This window comes from Ananas comosus, linkage group 6 (assembly GCF_001540865.1).
Source record: "Ananas comosus cultivar F153 linkage group 6, ASM154086v1, whole genome shotgun sequence".
In the NCBI taxonomy this organism is placed as follows: Eukaryota; Viridiplantae; Streptophyta; class Magnoliopsida; order Poales; family Bromeliaceae; genus Ananas; species Ananas comosus.
Genome location: NC_033626.1, coordinates 321,716 through 343,303, shown reverse-complemented (window position 1 = coordinate 343,303; position 21,588 = coordinate 321,716). Strand labels below are relative to the sequence as shown.

The following is a 21,588-nucleotide window of genomic DNA, read 5'->3' as shown; positions in this document are numbered from 1 at the left end:
AAAAAGTTACAAACATAAATATTTTTGTAATTTTAAAAACATAGAAACTCAACTATATATATATATATATATATATATATATATATATATATATATATATAGAGAGAGAGAGAGAGAGAGAGAGAGAGAGAGAGAGAGAGAGAGAGAGAGTCCGGCTATGGTGCTTGTAAAAGCACCAAGCACTTGGTGATTGTAAGTTTTTTACCGTTAGATCTACGCCTCGAATCATTTTCAACCATTAGATTATACTATTCAACCAACCACCCACTAAACCCTAGGGGGCCCACATCATCTTAACCGCATATCTTTTAATCCAATGGCTAAAAATCTATAAACACCAATAACTTGGTACTTTTAAAACCATAGGAGCTCAATTCTATATATATATATATATATATATAGAGAGAGAGAGAGAGAGAGAGAGAGAGAGAGAGAGAGAGAGAGAGAGAGAGTGGGCTGGTATGCTTATGGAAGCACGGAGCCCTCCGTGCTTCCAAGTTGTTTTCGATATTCGGACTTTCGAATCGACGATCGGCTCCGTTAGAATTGATCTAGAATATTTGAAGTATCTAGAAAATAAATTTTGTGATTTTTCGATATCATTTGCCTAGTGATCGAAGGGGTTCGAAATCAATAATTTTAAAGGCCGTGGTGAGCCGGTTGCAAGTTAACGGTATAGAAATATTCAAATCACATGAAATTTTGATAGAAATTTTTTTATACCATATAAAACAAGATCAATAACTTTGATCTAAAATTTTAATGTCATATCATCATATTTTGTAAGATTTTTATTTTCAGCCGCTGATTTTGAGCCACTTCGATCACTAGGCAAATGATATCAAAAAATCGCTAAATTTATTTTCTAGATACTTCAAACACTCTAGATCAAGTCTAACGAAGCCGATCGTCGATTCGAAAGTCCGAACATCGAAAACAAAGTGGAAGCACAGAGCCCTCCGTGCTTCCATAAGCATCCTAGCCGCACTCTCTCTCTCTCTCTCTCTCTCTCTCTCTATATATATATATATATATATATATATATATATATAAACCCGAGAGCCAACCAAGTGTTGAGAAAATAATTATATTGCACTTACTAATCAGATTGTAGAATCTCATTCAATTAATATCACTTGTCTTTTTCAATTTAAAGAATATATGAAAATGAGTATTCCAATCAGAAAAAAAAAATGTCCTTATCTTTCCTTCAAAATTCAGTTTAATTATATTTTTGGTCATCAAACTAAGCTGATAACATGTTAATAATCAGATTTTAATTTATTACAATTTTTGGATCAAAATTTTTAAAATAGTTATGATTATATTTTACGGTACAATTTAACCAATTGAATGGTGATGTGTATATGACAGTAATAAAGTAGTAGCAACTAAAATATCATATTATTATCAAATCGATGAGACAGTATTATTAAGTTACTGTTTCAATATATGCATACAAGTTCAGGGACTTAAGTGGGCTTGAAACTTTTTAGTCAGTCCATGACGTGGACTTGAATTAAATAAGAGAAAATTAATATACTAGGAGCCTGGCGTGACTTAAACTTAGGATCTCCTGTTTTGATATCATGTGAACAATTGTTGTACTTTAAAAGTTTAAGCTGTTAGAGAACGGTATTTAAATATTTTTATATTTAACAGTTTATATGAAAAAAAAAAGAGGTTCCTATATCAGAATAGTGAGGGGACTATTTTGGAGTATGAGTTTCATTAAGTAACCCATTATGCTTGTATGTATGTTTGCTTAGAACAAACATCACAACATGTCCACAAATGAAAGAAAAAAATAGTACATGTATAATGTTAGCATTCGGTCAAACTGAGTTGGGTGCGTCTATGATCGGACTCGATATGACGATCATTTTATTATCTAATTGGACTAGATTTAATTTTATTTTTAATTTGAAAAGCTAATTAGAGATATATTTTAGTCATATTAGGATAGCAATTATAAACCAGTTCGGTTTTATCTTCTACTTAGCTATTAGGGTATTGGTATCTTTTATAAATATATGGACGATTCTCTTATAAAATATAAACAAGAAAAAATAAAAAAAAAAATATATCTAGAAATTTGTGCATCATCTTGTAAAAGAGACAAACCATATCCTTATTAACCTTTTGCTTCTAAAAATCTCAAATAATGGATTATAGATCTAACTCGTTCGTTCGTGACTCTATCTTTCACTAGTTTGGAGTGTTAGAAGATCTGTGTAGATAATCTGAGAATACGTGAATCAATCTCTACGATATGAAACTTATCGCACTCTAGCGTGAATTGCTTTCGTAAAGAATACGAACGACTACTTTTGCTGCATTCTGTATGTAGGATAAATATTTTTTTTTCTTTTATTTGAGGTATTAACCATCCATCACAACTTGTTATTGAAAATATTACTTCTAAAATCATCTAGGAGATCTAGGAGGAGGTGGAGGGGGCACCACTCTCCTCTCTTCTTGAATCTTCGGTGGCGGCGGTGGCTGTAGCTTCTTCTTTGCCATCTGGAACGTTGGAACGGTATAGCCTGAAACAGAATCGGTGATAATATCATTAGTTATATTAGTTATGAAACAATCGACCATAATAATAATAACTCAGCTTAAATATTTTGGATTAGCAGTTTGAGCTCAACGAGTTATTATTGCTAACGGATCTGATCGTTATATTAGGTATCAGAACTAAATGCCAGTCGACAGTATGAGAGATAAGTGTTATACGGGACAAAATGCTACACCACGAATATGATAGAAGTCACATATAGAATCTCACATTCTCTTATAATTCTAATTTATTATGTATGTAAGATTGAAAAGACAAACTGCTAAATTTCTGATCTATGCGTGTGTAATCGGGGGGATAAAATGCTACACTACGAATTTGGTAGGAATCAAATCTAGAATATGTAAAAATCACATCTAGAATCTCATATTGCCCGACAATTATAACTTATATATGTATAATCGGATTTAGACTTAACCAGAGAGAAGTCCGTAATGCTTGTATAGTTCCTAGTTTGAAGAGTTAAAAAATTCAATGGTTGAGAAAGAATGTTTTAGATACTTTTAATATTCTTGGTCACGATCTGACGACGTTGACAGGCTATTCAGAAGTCTCAGAATTAGAAACGATTTGATAGTACAGAGACCTCTGTATTTCTAAAAGCACACCAAAAAAATATTCGTGAATTCGTATCAGGTCTTAACGGATAGTAAAACTTACTTCCGCATCTAGTTCCGCTCCGAATTGGCCGCCGACATACTTCTGCGACGTGAGCCACCCTTTCCATGCTAACAGCCCTCTCGAGGCGCGGCGTGATCTCGCGGCAGAGACAATACATGTCGACGATCAAAACCGTATCACAACACGTCCATGTGGGGGCCATAGCCCTCCTCCCGTCGTTAGCTATGGATCTTCTGCAGAACCGACGGAGCTTGTTAAGGTCGCCATTGCAGATTAAGTCGTCGTGCGCCGCCTTACGATGATCGCCGTGAACTTCCGCCGCGGCAACATGACCAGAAAGTAATATGGCCGTGACAAAAATTGCCACACATAACAACATAACCTTGACCTTGTCCATTGTTTTATTTCTTACAATGCTACTGTATATGTGAATGGGCATGGGCCTTACATCTGTATTTATAGTGCACCCGGGGGTTTTTTTTCTTAAAAAGAAAAAATTAATTCAGTCGGTTCGGTTCGGTTCGGTTTGGTTTGGTTTGGTTTGGTTTGTTCAGCCTGTATATATTTAATATATTAAACTATTAAAAATATTTAAATATGATTAAATTTATCTAAGTGGTTAAATTCTCTAATTATTTAACTATAATTTAATATTATCGTTGTTTTAAATTATTTAAAATCGGTTTAATTTAGTTATTTCGGTTTTTTTTAGTTTCAGACTTTTATAACTGCTCGTCTGAACCAATTTGCACATAAAATTAAACCAAACTGACGTGAAATGAGCCGGTTCGATTTGGTAATCCGGTTTAAACCGAATAAGAAGCATTTACACCTAGCTAGGATTCAGCGTTATTAAATAAAGTGATTAGAAAGATTAGAAAGATTAGAAAGATGTGGCTTTTGTAATGTTTTATATTATTATAGTAATTAATGGATGGAGATAAAAGGTATGGATATGTAACACCAAAAGAGCCAACCAATTGTTGAGAAAATAATCATTTGATGCTTACTAATCAGATTGTGCAATCTCATTCATTTAATTTCACTCACCTTTCTCAATCTAAAAAATATATCAGGATGAATATTTCAATCAGAAAAAAAAAAAAAAAAATCCTTATCTTTAGCACAATATCTTCTTGCAAAACTTAATTAGTATTTTTTCTAAAAATATTTTTTGTTGAAGGGGCTGGGTCCAACCCAAAAGCTTGGACTAATAGGTGTGAAATCTCTCACGTCATGTACCAATGTACACCGATATTCTTAACAATTTCTAATAAACTTTTTAAATTACCGTAACTGTGTTTTACAGCATAATTTAATTTACAGAATGGTGATATGTCGTTGATGTGACAGTAATAACGTGACAATGATTAAGATATCATATCACTATCATATCAACAACACTAACTAGATTGCTAGCCTTAATTGCGATAGTCTAGAGAATTCAAACTAAAAATTTCAAAATTTTAAGGATAAAAAAATCATGCTTTTTAGTTTGAGGACTCAAAATATTATTTAGCGTCAAAGTTTGAATCAATTTTATGATAAAACGATTTCATATTGGGAACTATCGCCACCAAATTTTTGTCCTTTGTAATTGGAAGGTCAAGGATTGTAGTGCTCAGAGGCCCAGAGTTCGAGAGGATGCAGGAACACATGTGGCTCAAATTTTTTACAACCAAGTGTGTGGTGAGAAATGAGAGGCTAGGGGGGTTCAAGAAGCTACCAAATTTGTATGCATTTGGTGCACGCGAATCTTCTGAAGCACCGTACTCTTTCAACTATCCATTTTACTTTTTATTAAATAAAAATATGTTACAAAAAATTTTGTGCGGAACCAATCGTATTAAGTTATGTGAGGTAGTGCAAGAAAGTAATGCGATAATGTTGTATTGAAATAGTGCCGATTAACGAAAAAAGATTTTTTTTTTCAGTGTTCATACATTATTGAGCTAATTATTCACTTAAAAGACGGGGTTGATCTTAACTAATAGATAGCAAGTCCCAGGGTTGAGATTGGTCTCATCGTTTTTCACTCTTGACTTGCAAAACATTTGTACTTATTTTTAAAATTGAAATATGAGATGTGATAGACGGCTGAAGACATAAGAAAGAGGTGCAAAAGGTGTAGGCAATAACAACTTCTCAACATTTGATTGGTGGGACAAAGACCAGAGGAAAAGAAGTAGAAGCAATCCACTTTGAAGTTACAAAAGGAGAAATCAAAGTGTTCTAACTACAAACAAAAATGGCACTTCTCCTCCCCTCCTATTATTCTCTCTCCCTCCTCTCTCCCTCAAAAACCCTAGAACAACCCCACTTCACCTCCCTTGCAACAATTTCTCCTCCCAAAAGCACTTCTCTAGCTCAAAAGGCCCTGCGAAGGAGCGAAAAGAAGCGGTTTTGTGCTCACGGGAGTGCGGCGGCGGCGGCGGCGGCGGCGGAGGAGGTGGTGATTCCTAAAGAAGTAGAGGAGGTGGTGGGAGATAGAGATAGAGTGGAGTATGATTGGAGGGAGGAGTGGTACCCTCTCTACTTGTCGGCGGAGGTCCCCGCTGACGCCGCGCTCGGCCTCACCGTCTACGACAAGCAGGTTGTGCTCTACCGCGACGCCGACGGCGCTCTCCGGTGCCACACAGACCGGTGCCCCCACAGGTTTGCTTGTTCCATCAGCCATATTTATTATACAAACATATATGTTGAATTTGATTGTATTTGGTGGTTCATTTTTAAAATTTACGTTGATCATGTGATGTTATTGTGGGGGAGAGAAGTGGAGGCCAAGAACATTTGCATTGGATATAGCATTTCGCGAATATTTTATATGTTCATATAACTCAGGTCGCAGAATTTTCATTCATTTTTATGAGATAATGAGAATGGCAAAGCTTTTACCACCTCATAGAACCTTATCATCTGAGGAGGGTTCGAACCGCGTCGGGTTTGTATCGGGCGACCCTAAACCCAAGATCGGCCGAAAACCAATTTAGTAGGCTCCGGTCCGGGCTCCTACCGGTACTTATCAGAAAAAAGAGCCCGGCCCGTAGGCTCAGGTTGGAAGCGAAATTGAGCTGGGGTGCTTCTGAGAGCACAATGGCCTCCATCCTTTTAAATTATTTTTGATGGTGTGACTTTCGGGTCCACTTCAAAGTCCGAACCAAGGTCCGGTTCGACCCCTACATCCGAGTTACATGGTCATAATTCTATCATTCCGAATATTATGAATTTGTGAAAAAAAATTTTAAGTACCTGAAAACATGTACCTTTTGTTTCACTCCTTAAAGCCCTACCACTTTTAAGTAGGCCAGGTTGTGTTACTGTAGCTGTAGAAAGAGTGAATTTTGTTTTGTAAACACTCAGATTAGCGAAGCTCTCGGAGGGTCAGCTCGTCGACGGGAAGCTCGAATGCCTCTACCACGGATGGCAATTCGACGGCAACGGCAAGTGTGTGAAGATACCGCAGGTCTCTACTTTGCTTCTTTGCATTTGTTCTTCTATTTTTCTCGAGATCAAAATCAATCTTTTGCGACGTGGCAACGAGACCAATTCTAAAAGCCTTCAGTTTATCGCGGTGTTTTACACAAAAGAATGATTTTCTGTAGTTCGGCACACATAGGTCGAAAAGTTATCAGTTCTCAGTGTTTTGATCACAGAAACATGTGATTTTTGTACCTTTCAGTTGCCGGAGGGAGCGAAGATCCCTCGCAGCGCCTGCGTAAAAACATATGAAGTGAGAGACTCACAAGGCGTAGTTTGGATTTGGATGTCGGAGAAGAACCCTCCGAACGTCGAAAAGCTCCCGTGGTTCGAGCACTATGCCCGGCCGGGCTTCGTCGACAATTCGACCATCCACGAGCTCCCCTACGACCACTCTATCCTCTTGGAAAACCTCATGGACCCGGCTCACGTCCCCATCTCCCACGACCGCACCGACTGGACCGCCAAGCGCGAGGATGCCCAGCCGCTCCTATTCACCGTCGTCGAGCGCAACCACCGAGGCTTCGCCGGCCGGTGGGGCCGGTCTTGAAACCCCGCGCTGATGAACTTCCTTCGGTTCCAGGTGCGAAAAAATAGCTCAGTGTTTCCGTTTGATACCTTCAACAGTACTCATGTTAGAGAGAGTAGAGCACTAAAAGACCCAACCGTTGATACCATAACTTAAGCTATCGGAGAACAATGTTTTAATGTTTTACATGTAACACCAGGCGCCTTGCGTTCTCTCGAACGACTTGGAGTTTGTCGACAAGAACGGCGTGCAGCAGTACTTCTCGGGGCTTTTCCTCTGTAGGCCGGCCGGGCAGGGAAAGTCTATGCTCATCGTGCGGTTCGGGGGGAGCACGAGGAGCGCGCTGATGAAGATGATACCGAAATGGTTCGTTCACCAGAATGCGTGCAAGGTGTTTGAGCAGGACATGGGGTTCCTCTCGTCGCAGAACGAGGTGCTCATGAAGGAGAAAGTGCCCGCGAAGGAGCTTTATATCAATCTCCGGTCGTCCGATACGTGGGTGGCGGAGTATAGGAAGTGGATGGACAAGGCCGGGCACGGGATGCCGTACTACTTCGGTCATAGCAGTGTGTCGCTTCCGAAGGAGCCAGCGGTGGTGGAGCAAGCACCGGCAGGGCTGGTCGCGGGGATCGCGGCTTCTTTTCCTGCAAAGGGAGGGATTGGAACTCAGCATGCGCCGAACCCGGCAAATCGGTACTACCGTCACGTGGTTCACTGCAAGGGGTGCCGCAGCGCCGTCAAAGCATTCCAGGCGTGGAACAACGTGCTACGGTTTCTCGCCGCTGCAGCAGCGGCGGCTGCGATTCTGGCGTCGTCGCGGCAGTGGAAGAGCCTACTGTTGGTGTCTGCTGCGGTTCTCGGGACTGGATCATATGCTTGCTCAAGTGTAGTTTCAATCCTAACAACAAACTTTGTTAGGAAGCACAGAAGATTGTGAGATAAAAAATACACATAAAGGCCCCTTTTCCTTAATTTATTAAATCTGAAGGAACTAACCTTGTTTATGGTGATTAATTGATGGAAAATGGTTTTAAGTTTTAAGTGTACGGTTGTGATCTATAATGTGGAAAAGGTTTTCTCCGTGAGCACCATACCCAGTGAAGTAGCATCATTATCTTCAAAGTAATAAGGTCAAAAACATTTTAATAATTTCATGATGAGAAAGATAACGAAAAGTAGCATCTATTCAATCAAACATCGTCATATAGGTTCCAAATAATACATCAACAATTTTGTCTCTACAACTTTTAGATAACTACATTCTTTAGCAGTACTGTTTTCGGTATTTGCCAGCCAAAGATGCAGTTGAATCCATTAGCTAGTGTTTTGATTCATTACTGTTTGCTAACAACCATGATTTATACTAAGCACACTTAACAACAAGTTCACCACCACGCAAAGCTGTATATAGCATGCAACACGCTCCGCCGCACACACCGGAGTTTACTCAACGACACAAATATAGAAAACATCTATGTACATATTTAGCATTACTTAAAAACTTCGATAAGTTGGATAGAACTTAAAACTCCCTGTCAGGGAACAGAAGGGGAGCGATGAGGGACCAGATGTAGAGAGCTGCCGTCCCCCACTGTGTCACGATCCTGACCCACACAGATGGCCACCCCACATCGACGAGCTTTCCACTCTCGCCGACCGAGGTCGACCAGCCAGTCAGGAGCATAGCTGAGTACATGCTTGCTAGAGAGAATATGAGGTGGAAGAAAGAGTATGAATAGGAGACCGGCCTCGGCGCATCCTTCTTCTTGTCTTCTTGTTCATCTGACTTGTCAAAGGGCAGCAAGGGCTTCTCAGAACCTATAATGGATAAGAGATAGGAATTCAGAGACAACTCATAACCTGTTCATCTAGGAAAATTTGCAGTGTTGACTGCAAATATTTTGAATCAAAAATTTAGTCGTAAAGCTTGTTCTGGTACAAATGAAATCTATCACTAGCCTCTGGTCCGAAACAAGATGCAACACCAGAGGTCTCAAACATGGTAGTTTTTCAGGTTTCAATTTTATCCATGCTGCTGGCGCAGCATCTTTCTTTAGATGGTAGACTAAACAAAAGGATCTAATTGTCATGCAAAATATACGTCAGAGACTAAATTGTTAAAATTGAATCATTAAAGATGCTATGGGAATCGAGATCAAACTTCAGAGAGTAAATTTGAATGAACACAAAATGAGAGACAGCATACTAACCAGCACGTGGTGAGCTAGGAGGAGAGATAAAGGTGGTTGAAGAACCAGCACGAACGGCAGAGTAGACCACGGAGAGGACTGTTGTGATCAAGCCCAAGGTGAGACTGCCAGTTGAGACGGCTTTTGAATGGTTGTGGAGGCCATTGCACTCAAAATCCCTCGGTTCACTGGAAAGGGCACTGTAGCAGAGATAGGTGCAGTAGACAGAAATTACTGATGCGGGCAACAAGCTGCCATTGACCTGTGGGCACCGGTAAATATTATGTCTTGTAATGAAGAGTGTGGGGAGGATTTGAATGTAGTTAACTGCAGATAGCCTCACTAAGTTTAAGTTTAGCATTAACTAGTTAATTCCCTTGAAACAAACAAATATCAAAGTTGTTTCCACTTAATGCATGGCAAAACATATCTAATGACTCTGGTTTGCAATTACTAGGTATGTCAGAGAGGCTAGTCGTGAAACACTGTTAATGAACAAAACAAATCGTGAAACTACTAGCAACTACAAAGCCCGATCGATCTCTCCTTTACTCTATATTTATATTTTTATATTTTCCAGCCAAAAAGACATACTACTAAGATATTTCTTAACCAAGCAGTAAGCTGTCGCAACATGGTACAACATATAGAGCACCTGTGTTATCATAAAGCATATCTTGGGTCTTCAAAAATTTAAAATCAACATAAATCATCATACTCTATATTGGTCAGAATGTACAGGTAAACTTAGTAAAAGCTTGAAACAGAGAACAAATATAAGGGGGGTATTCTAGATAACATTGAATAACTCAAATGTAATCGCCTTCTCAAATGTCAAATCTAATGGAGTTCAAGTTGTCCAACTCAAACTAAAATGTGTAATAAGTACATGTGCTGTTCAGAACACTGCAAGACTATATGAAGATTCAATCTACAGCATCAACCAATTTTAGCCACAGTTACTTAAGCTTGACAAGATACACAGTAACATTAAATTGAAATGTCACACAAGACAAATAATATATAGAAACATATTACGTATTCTTTTTCGAAAGTAAGAAAATAAACTGCACACTAAACAATCATGCAAAACTAACAATCATTTGCAAAATCAAACCTTTGGATGCAAGGCAACAACAGCGAATACAACGGCAAATATCAGTGTCAGAACAATAAAAGAAGTATTGAGTCCACAATCATGCCCCGATGGTGCAAACCAGTGAAAAAGAAGCCCCGAAAAGGAGAAGGTGGCAATGTAGCAGATGAGTGAGACGATGAACAACGCCATGTACCTACAGAGAAAAGACAGCAGCAACAGAGTAAGGCAAACCGCACCAAATATAACGAAGCCTAGAACCACCATCTAATCCATGAAAACGAAACAACAACAAGTGTCGTGAACAAACCAGAACTGCTCATCCTTAGATACCCAGTTCTCGTTCCATCCGTGCACGAAGTCCAACAAGAGAACAACCTGAACCAGAAGGAACAATCCTGACCCAAACTTTGATATCGTCTCTGCAAAATTATAATTATAAATTAAGTGCTCACAATGATAGAACTTGTAGTTCTAATTGTAGATACTTAATACCAAGACACCGAACAATCAAATATGCAATCCTAGCAAATTAAAAGAAGGTTATATTTTGATCCGCTAATCTAAAATTACACATGAATAACATCAATCAGCAGCCAGGATTGTCACGAGTGTAAGAAAAGACCGGAGCAACTCCCTTCCTACTAAATTCCTTCAAATTTTCTCCTCAATGTCGATCAGAAATCAGAAACTACATAGATGTGAATTCAAGGACGATAGACATCCAGTTATATTAAGAAACATAATTGTTCAATGGTATAACAATAGGAACCTCACCATAGAAGCTGACGACGCCGTTGGGGACGAAGAACATGAGGAAGACGAGAACACACCAGCAGAAGATCTTGGCCATCCACCCGCCGTGGTGCAGCTTATCGCGGGGGTCCTTCTGATCCTTGATCCCGGCCATCAGAAGCGCCAGGATGGTGAAGAACAAGAAGTTCCCGAGGCTAACGCGGAGCACCGCATCGCTCTCGAACCACTCGCGATCCGGAGTACGGTGGAAGTGATTGATCCCTAATCAGAACCGCCTCAAACCGCATCAGAAACCCTAATTAACCAAAAGATCGGAGATCGAGAGGGTGGGAAGGGGGTTTTACAGGGGAGTTTCTCCATGAGCGGGGCGGCGACCTCGCGGAGGATCCAGGAGACGATGAGGGAGAGGGCGAAGAGGCCGCAGTAGGCGATGCGCGCGGAGCGGCGGCCGATGCTCCCCACGGCGGAGCGGCACGCCTCGCACGCGCACGCGGCGCAGCACGAGGCGAGGCACGACGCGGCCCACATCTCGCTCCTCGATCCCCTTCCTCTTCTTCTTCTTCTTCTTCTTCTCCCTCCTCCGAAAGGACCGAAACCCTAATCGCTCGGGATTTGGGGATTTGGGGTGCGTAGAGGAGAAACCCTAGAGATTTGTGGGGGGTATCGGGGTGAGGAGGAAGAGGACTCGTTCAATTGTTCTATGCGGTATACGCCGTACGCGAATAAAGGGGCGTAGGTTTGTGAACAATTACATTTAGATCCTTTATCTTTTCTAAATTATTACATAGCCCTTTGTTGTTTTGCAGTTAGATCCCGAGCCTGTAAGGCCCAAATTATCAGGTTAAATTCGGCCTTTTGGGCCTAACCATCAGTTTTTCATGTTTAAGAGTCCAATATAATCTAATTTAATATATCTAGTTGATTATATTTTGAGATTTTAAAAATTAGCAAGTATAGTTTTAACTTTTTGATTTTCTCTATTTGTGCTCATTTGATCATGTTGTATTTTCAAAAAGTATGTTGTAAATTTAAGTGAATTTTTATTAATTAAGATATATATAGAGGTGTGATTATACCTTTGATCACATGTGCAACGTGTCAAATCGCGCTTTCACCCCTCTAAATCCAACATTTTGCACCAACAGGTCCACGCGAGAACAACATGGAGCCAAACGGGTTCAAGATACGACCAATTATGCCGAGGAAATGTCACGGAAACAACCCTAAAAAAAAAAAAAAAAAGTACTTGTTTATAATACACTTTTATTATTTTGTATTTTTATATATATACTCTATGCAAAGAGCCCCCCGAACATTTCATGCATGCACGAAAACCGATGCCAAAAGCTGAGTGGATAAGCATGATTTGGGTGATCATCCTCAATAAAAATCAATTAATTTACTACATATCTATACTTAGACCATTTGGTGGATATGAAATTCTAAAAAATGTAAGCACAATTTTTTTTATTTTCAGTGCACTTAACACCGTCGATACATACACTAAGAGGCCATTTTGTTAGATATAATTATAAATATAGTATAGTTAAAAATGTATACCATTGAAATGCAACAGTTACAATTACATGCATGTTTGGTTGGATGTAATAAAAAATACTGTAAATACAAATAATTTATTTGATTGCATGTAGCTGAGAAATGATTTTTAAAATTTTATTATTTTATATATATGATGATGGAGAGATTACCTCTAATATAAAAAAAAATTTATTTTTGATTTAAAAAATATTTAAAGAGGGAAGATTATATTTTGTACTTTCTCCAACTACTGCAGTTGAAACTGCGGTCAATTTGGGCATGCAACTTGGACCTCCTTCTGCAGTTTCTACTATAACAGTTAGAGTTAAATATGTTAAATCAAATATCGAATTTGTATTTCTATGTCGTTATAACTATCGTACAGTTATAACTACGTGCAACGAAATGGCCTCACCGTGAAACTACACAACGACAATCTAAATAACAAACACACCAGTAGTGAGCTATAATACTAGCTACCAACACACAAAATGTGAAAAATTAGGATGAGATTAAAATAAAATAAAATAGGGGTGTGGAAAGTGGAGATCCACCAACTTAGTTAATGGATCTAATTATTAGATCCATCTAATTAGGAAAATCCTGAGACCCTTTTTCTCGGAACTCGCGCCTGCTTTTGGAATTGAAAATCTTCTCTGTCCATTTGCTTTCCAAGAAACTCTGCCTCTCTCTGCCCCCACTCACTCACTCACTCACTCATTATTATTATTATTATTATTATTATCATTATCTTACAATTAATGCTACATTATACCCACAAATTATTATCTAATCGTATCTAGCACAGTTGACTCAGAATTCGATCGTGGATGCTCAACACGCCAAATTTGAAATTTAATTGTTTCATCGTATTTGTAGCAACTAAGTTTGTTTCTACGACGATGTGCATCAAATGTTTCATAATATATTTGCTTAGGAATGTAAAAATAAAATATAGGCTCGTTTGAAACAGAGAAGGTTTAGATCTTAAAAAGTGGTTATTCCTAAGTTGTTGAACTCGTTTAATGTTCAAATGTTTTATTCCGTGCCTATCTCTCATTTACTTTAAAAATTAGAAAATTTTCAAATATCATCCCTATAGTTTCGCATTTTTTATTTAATATTTTATATATTTTTTTTATTATCCCTCCACTTATTTTTTTTATTAAATCAGTAACAAAATTCAAACTAAAAAAAATATTAAAATAAATATTGGATAAACATAAACAAGGTATCTGAAATTTTTGTATATAATTTAACGAAATATTAATAAAGGACCTGACGAAAAGAATAAAAAAATAAAACATTGAGATACTAAATTGATACAATTTAAACCACGGAATACTAAAGTGAAAAAAATATAAAACCACACTAATCGTATTCGAAATTTACCCTTCAAAATCTTACAATATTTGATAAAAAATCCTTTCCATGTTCCTCTCAACCATCTTATCAACTGGTAACTACCTGAGCATCCAGTTTAAGAAGATGCACACCTTTTAAACTTTACACTCTGGCCTATGTAAGGGCCCAATGGTTGCTCACTTTATCATATTCAAACTCCAAAAGAGAAAAAAAAAAAAAAGAAAAAAAAAAGAGTTAATTTCTAATTTTATCAAAGATTGCAACTAAATAAATTGTCAAAGTGATCAAATCAAATGAATGAAAAGAAATTAACTAAGAAAGATTAGATCATTGTAACATAATAAAGATTAAGAACCAATGATTCAATTACTAGTCCTTAAAACCAACACTAAAACTATCTAGCTATAGGGCTTAAAAGGGGTCATACAATTGCAAGTTCCCTTGTTAGAAAAAGAGACAGGGTCTACAATTTCTAGGTGGCTACATAGGAGGAAGTGCACCACAAATTGCTTAAATTAAGTAAACAAGGTTTTAGATGTATAGAATTAATTAATCAAGTGGTGCCCAAGTCCCAACCCAAAAGAGCCAAGCAATAAGTGACAAAAGAGTAAGAGGGTGATGGTGAGAGGCCAAAAAACAAAACCAATTAAGCCCCAAGTCCCACAATACAAGATGGAAACAAGAGCAGGAAAAGGGAGATGGGGCTTAATATAAAAAGCCAAAGAGAAGCAACAAAATGTTTTAAAATTTTCTTTTCTTTTTCTTTTTTTTCTTTTTTTTTTTTTTTTTTTTGCACCACCATAATCATGATCACCACCACCACCACCACCACATATATATGTTCATTTACATGCAAACAAAGTAAGGAGAAGCAGCCCATCTCAGGGCTCACATGATCAAGCTATCAAACAAGAGGACAAGACAAAGAAGGAGATATTTTCTCTTCTTCTTCTTTTTTTTCTTCTTCTTCTTCTTCTTCTTCCCTTTGGAAATTAAGATAGATAAATTACAAGCAAAAATCATGTAAATGTTAACCCACAAAAAGAAAAGAAAAAGAGAGGGAGAAAAAGAAACAAGCCCCACAAAAACAACACCAACAACAATAGAAAGAGCAAAAAAACAAAAACAAAATGAAAAGGAAAGTGATTGAGCCTATTAAGCCAATATCACACACACACTCACACACCCACCCACCAAAAAGTGGAGACACACACACACCCCCCTCAGGAGAAGAAGAAGACACCATCATGAAGAGCCCACCACCATTCTTGCTCCATCAATGCTTCTTCTTCTTCTTCTTCTTCTTCTTCTTCTTCCTCCTCCTCTTCTTCTTCTTCCTCTTCAAAAGCCATGTTGTGTGCTTAACTTGGAGTGCAGTAGTTAAAACCAACTTCAAAACCTGTTTGTTGTGTGGCCATTAACACTCCTCCCCTCCATCTCCTCCTCCTCCTCCTCCTCCTGAAGAAGAACAAGAAGCAGCAGCAGAAGAAGAAGAAGAAAAAGACAAAGCAATACAATGCAAGTAAAACCTCCCCTCGCTCTCTCTCTCTCTCTCTCTCTCTCTCTCCTTCCTTGTGTTCTATTTCTCTCTCTCTCTCTCTCTTTGCTTCATCTATGTATCTATCTATCTAATCCACACGAATTGGAACCGGACCTGAAATAGTATAAGCTCGGGGCTTCGTTGAGCCCGAGTGGCCCTCGCGTGTGAAATGACCAAAATGCCCTCGGTGGATAACGGGGCAGTAGAAGGGCGAGGGAGATGGGGACAGGGGCAGTTTCGGGTCTCGGGAACCGAGAAACGTACCCCCCCGGATTTTACGTATCCATAGTGGGAACTGGGGTGGCGACGGGGACACTCGACCCCCAAAGGAAGAGAAAATTAAAAACCAAAAATTTAAAATTTTAAAACTTTCAAAATATTTATTTATTAAAATTTTAAAAAATAAATTAATTTGAATATTTAAAAATATTAACCAACTATACTAAACAGTGACAGTACATCAGCAGTGAACGAATTACAATAGCATTGAATGTTACCTTTTAAAAATATTTTGAAATTGGTCTGATATTGACTTAATTATCTGTCTGTAACTTCTTAATAATCATCGCTTATTAAAGAAATATATATAAATACTTTGGATTATGAATCGATTGGGTCACGAGTGGTTTAATTATAATTATTTTAAAAAAAAATTTGTTGAATTAAAATAGTAAATTATTATTATTATTATTACTATTATTATTATTTAAAATTTTTTGAATGTTGGCAGTGATAGCATGCAGAAGCTGCAGCGCCGCTGCTGCTTCCCATGTGCCCGCTCCTGTGTGCATCCCGGGACCACATTTCCCAAAATACCCCTCTCGGTCTCGACACCACCCATCCAACTCCTCAGGGGCAATTTGGTCATTTCACCAGTGAAAGGCACTGGCTGCACCCGGTGCGCCACATCAGTTGGTGCACCGAAATTCTTTTGGGATTGTGGGAAGCTTGTGTTACGTACGATGAGAAACGACGATTATATTTGTTTTCGTACGTAATATTGTATTCCGCATATTGCAGTTAGTCGATTACGATATATTTTTTGCGTTCCCATCAGAGATCGCATAAGCATATCTCTATATACTTTTTCTTAACTCTATTCTATCTAATAGCGTTAGACTGATCTTAATACCAAACTGAGCCATTGTCTAGTAATATTAAAATTCTGTTCATAATTTTTTAAATATAAAAAAAAATAATATACTTTTTATGAATGGCTTCTTCATATATATATATATATAGAGAGAGAGAGAGAGAGAGAGCAGGGTTACTGGACTATTAGCCCTGCTATATATATATAGTACTTACATCTTTATTTGAAAATTTTTATGATGAAATTTTAACTTATGTATAATTTATATTTCGCAATTGTACATACTCTTAGCCTAAGAATTTTTAAAAAACTTTGAAGTCGACAGTTTAAATTCTCTATTTTTTACTAGTGTAGTTAATTGAGAACTTGATAGATGTTATCTGAAACCCTAAGTTTGAAGTCTCATAGTTCACATTTTTTTGTTGTACGTATCTATATAAATAAACAAAACGAATAACTTATCTAACAAATAAGAAGAAATTCTCTATTTTCGAAAACACACATTTGAGATCTTGAGCTCTTGATCATTTAAATAGGAAAAAAAAAAAATCAGAACAGTACTTATTGAACGATTAATTAGGTTTTCTATTCGTAAGGAATTAAATTATTGAAAAGCTCCTGAATAATTTTTGTTTTACTTAATAGATGTTTGGTTTTTAGAAAAAAGAAACATCAAAATAAATTTTGAAAAATAGGAAAAACTAATGCGTTCGTTTTCTTACAAAAATGGAAAAACAAAATAATAATTTTTCACAAAATTTGAGAACAAAATGAAAAAAAATATATATTTTTTGAAACTAAACTTGCAAAAAAAAAAAAAAAAAAAAAAAAGCTTTTAGAAAAAAAATTCATGTAAAACTATTTTTTGAGGACTTTTTATTTCCCACTTTTTCTATGAACCAAACAGCCATTGAGATTTTGAGAGAGTAGGGCGGTGCACGGGTGACGTGGTGCACGGGATGCACGGAAACGAACTGCTGAGTTTGAACGCGGGTTTCGGATCGAGGTGAGAGAGAGAGAGACAAGAAAGACCCGCAACGGACCGGACAATAGAATGTCTGAGTCAGCAAAACTCCAAGCCCGTGAATTAATCCCTGGACGCATTATATTACGCATTTTCACTACATATATTATTATTATATTATTATTATTATTATTATTAAAGTAGAATTATTGTGTTATCGAAAATAAAAAAAAATTAGTAATTTTGATTTTTTTGGCTCTTAAAATAAAATTTTTGATTATTTTTAATTTTTAAATTAATATTATTATTCTATGGAGATCATCCTCCAATACTATCGGGGATCGCAATCATCCCAATCATATAATTCTTGATCAAAGGGCTAAAAAGTCGAACGCACTAAGTGCTCTATACTTTCGATAGTATAGTAAGTATTAGTAACTTCACACTTATTATTATATTTATTATTATTAATTACTATAACATTATTTTATAGTATATTTATAAAGAAAAAAAATATGTCTACAAAATTAAGTTACAAACAAAGTAAACAACAAGGACAAGTGCACACACATGTAGAGAGAGAGAGAGAGAGAGAGAGAGAGAGTGTTACCTCCAAAATAAGGATTCTATTTGTCTCACCTCTCTTGAGAGTACTAGTAGTAATAAAAAAAAGAAAAAAGAAAAATAAATATAAATAAATAAATAAGGCACATTTCTTAGTTTTTCTCACATTCTTCGTAGTACTATAAATTAAGAGAACACACCACTAGAAGGTTACATACCATATTTAACAAATTATATTTTGGTGGTTTTTAATTTTAAAAATCTATCAAATATATCTGTATTTTGATATAATATATAAGATAAATAAATTACTTTGTTTTTTCAAAAAATTAATAAGTATTTTGCATCTATATTATATTGGAAACAAAACAAAAAAATAAAGTAAAAATATATGGAATTTATTTAAACTACGGTCTATTTTGAATTACCTATCCAACCTTTTAACTTAGTTAGTTTGAGTCAATTTATTACGCCTTGACCAAACAATTTAAATATTTTTTTTTATCTTTACAGATTTTATTAGTATATTTTATATAATTTTTGTAACAATAAATTTATTAAAATAAGTAATTGGTTTAAATTTTGAAGTCAAAATATAATTAACTGAATGGATAATAATATTTAGTCATAGTTTAGATAAATTTTATGGTCCGTAATTTAGATGTTAAATTAAATAAAATAACTATTATTCTCTAAAAATCTAAACTAGTAGAAAATAATATTTTTATATTTTTATCTTTAACATATTGCTCTTCATCTTTGGGCTCGAGATTTTTTTGATATACTCATGATTCCGACTTGAATTAAATAAAAAAATAACTATACTAGAAGTCTGACGTGACTCGAATTCAGAACCACTTACTTTAATATTATATTAAGTTAAATGAAATAATCATTATTTTTAAAATGCTTAACTAGTAGAGAACGATATTTCTTATATTTTTATATTTAACAGTAGATACATTCTATGGTTAATAGTTTAAATAAATTTTATATATTTTTTGAAAAACCTTCAAATACGATATTGTGGTTTCGCGCTTTCTCATTTAATTAAGTACCCCGTGATTTAAAATGTATCACTTTCGTACCGTATGATTTTATTTTTCTCTTCCCGTGATATCCTCCGTTAATTTATTTATTAAATCAGTGACAAAATTAAAACCACACGCGCGGTACTAAAATGAATATTCAATAAATCATAGGTGGGGTATCTGAAGTTTTTTTTATATAATTTAACGAAGAGCTAATAAAGGTGCCGATGAAAAAAGAAAAATAAAACTACAGAATATGAAAGTGATACACTTTAAATCATAAGATACTAAAATAAAATAAAAAAACATGAAATTACCGGAGTGGTATTTGAGTTTAACTTTTTTAAAGGAGAAAAAAAGAAAAAAACTTCAAATACCACCACTATGGTTTCGCACTTTCTCACTTTAGTACTATATGGTTTAAAGTGTATCAATATAGTATTCCGTGGTTTTATTTTTTTCTTTTTATTATTCCATTCATTAATTTTTTTTATTACATCAGTGAACTAAAAGGTACTAAAGTGAATATTCGATAAATCTAGGTGGGATATTTGAAGTTTTTTTTATATATAATGTAATAAAATATTAACAGAGGAGCTGATGAAAAGAAAAAAATAAAATCATAGAATATAAAAATTGATTGCGAAATCACAAAAATGATATTTAAAGTTTATAAAAAAAAAAACATACTTTTTGAGCGGGGGAAGAGAGATAAAAAATCGACGGAGGGGGGGCCCTGTGCGCTCGAAAATCGAGGTGGGTGTGGTTTCTTTTGTTTTTGGCTGGCACGGGTGTGACGGCTCGTGGAGTGGCAGGGCCGTAAATAGGGGCGTCTTCCGGGGGCTATTGCGACGCTTCGTGGTGCGGAATTGGAAAGGGGCCGTTGAACGGGGGGTGGGGCCCAGGCCCCGCGAAGTGGCCTCGGAGTTGGCGCTATTTACGAGACCGCCACAGGCTTCCGCGGAAACGTCCCTGACCGGGTCAGCGACCTGACACCGTCGGCGAACGGTTTGCGTGCGCCCGGTGCACTCTGTAGAAGATAGACCACGTTCATTTAATTTTGGGTAAACTTCGAATACCAATACCAACCCTGTGGTTTCGCATTTTCTCACTTTAGTGTCCTATGATTATCATAAAGTATATCAAGTTAGTGTCCTGTAGCTTTATATATTTTTATCTTTTCATCGAGTTTTTTTTAAAATATTTCGTTAAATTATATACAAAAAACTTTAAATACGCTACCTAGGTTTATCGAATATTCGCTTTAGTATCATTTAGTTTTAACTTTGTCACTGATTTAATGAAAAAAATTAGTAGAATCGATAATAAAAAAATTAAAATGAAACCACACAGTGCTAAATTGATATATTTTAAACTACAGAATATTAAAGTGAGAAAGTGTGAAACCACAGGGTTGATAATTGTAGGTTTTTTTTTTTTTTTTTCCTTTCAATGGAAGCGCCCTCCCTTCTAATTTATTTTATTTGAGTTTTTTTTTTATCAAATTCAATGGCTCTAATATTTACTATCTGCTCTAGTTTTATTACATGCGATAAAAAGTGCTCCAGATTATTAAATTTGGTGGGAGAGATTTATTTTCAAATTGCATGTAGTCGAGGGGTTATGTACATATTTTTTGTCTTTAATTTTAAAAATATATAAAGTAAAAACGTAAAGAATTTAAACTAGGGGTTACTTTTAATCCACTATATGATCTTTTAATTTGTTTGTCTGGGTCAATCAACAATACTTTATGTTCAAAATTTAAGCCAATTTTTTATTTTAATTAGTTTATTATAGTTGTAAAAATTATATAAAGTGTATTAAGCTTGTAAAAATAAAAAATACATCCAAAATTTAGAGTGCGGGTGTTGCTGAGTGATTCAAACCAAACAAACTGAAGGGTCAGACAGTTGATTCTAAATAATTCACAGTACAGATAAGTTCGATAAATTTTTACCAATTTTTAGCATTGTCGGTGCATGCGGCGAACGCTGATACACCAGGTGCAGGGAATAACTCCTCCTGACAACAGTTTCCTGAGATGTGAAACTGGGCGCCTGCGGAGCAACTTCCAAAACAGTATCGAAAATAGAAAAACTTTTTTGAATTTTTGAATCCCAAGTTTTAGGTGTTTTAAACAATTGCTTTTAATTATTATTATTATTTTTTTATTAATAAGTTTGATTATGCAAGAATCAGAAGAACTCGGATTGAATTAGGGCTCTGATACCATATATTAA

The 21,588-nt window shown here is 36.1% G+C and overlaps 3 protein-coding genes across 3 annotated transcripts; 1 reads left to right on the top strand and 2 right to left on the bottom strand.

The window, feature by feature from the left end:
• On the bottom strand, nt 2,348-3,615 carry LOC109712089. Its single transcript, XM_020235514.1, has 2 exons — nt 3,242-3,615; nt 2,348-2,546 (listed from the first exon to the last, which is right to left on the bottom strand). Exons 1-2 carry the CDS (start codon nt 3,597-3,599, stop codon nt 2,428-2,430), a joined length of 477 nt encoding a protein of 158 aa, XP_020091103.1. The 5' UTR covers nt 3,600-3,615; the 3' UTR covers nt 2,348-2,427.
• LOC109711418 (protein TIC 55, chloroplastic) lies at nt 5,094-8,254 on the top strand. The gene is given in 4 exon segments (XM_020234434.1): nt 5,094-5,857; nt 6,563-6,665; nt 6,882-7,262; nt 7,408-8,254. Coding segments are annotated over 4 exon segments (1,629 nt in total). The 5' UTR covers nt 5,094-5,450; the 3' UTR covers nt 8,146-8,254.
• LOC109711419 (probable serine incorporator) lies at nt 8,375-11,958 on the bottom strand. Its single transcript, XM_020234435.1, has 6 exons — nt 11,594-11,958; nt 11,271-11,510; nt 10,804-10,915; nt 10,515-10,689; nt 9,419-9,659; nt 8,375-9,026 (listed from the first exon to the last, which is right to left on the bottom strand). The coding sequence occupies exons 1-6, from the start codon at nt 11,775-11,777 to the stop codon at nt 8,731-8,733; spliced, it is 1,248 nt and encodes a 415-aa protein (XP_020090024.1). The 5' UTR covers nt 11,778-11,958; the 3' UTR covers nt 8,375-8,730.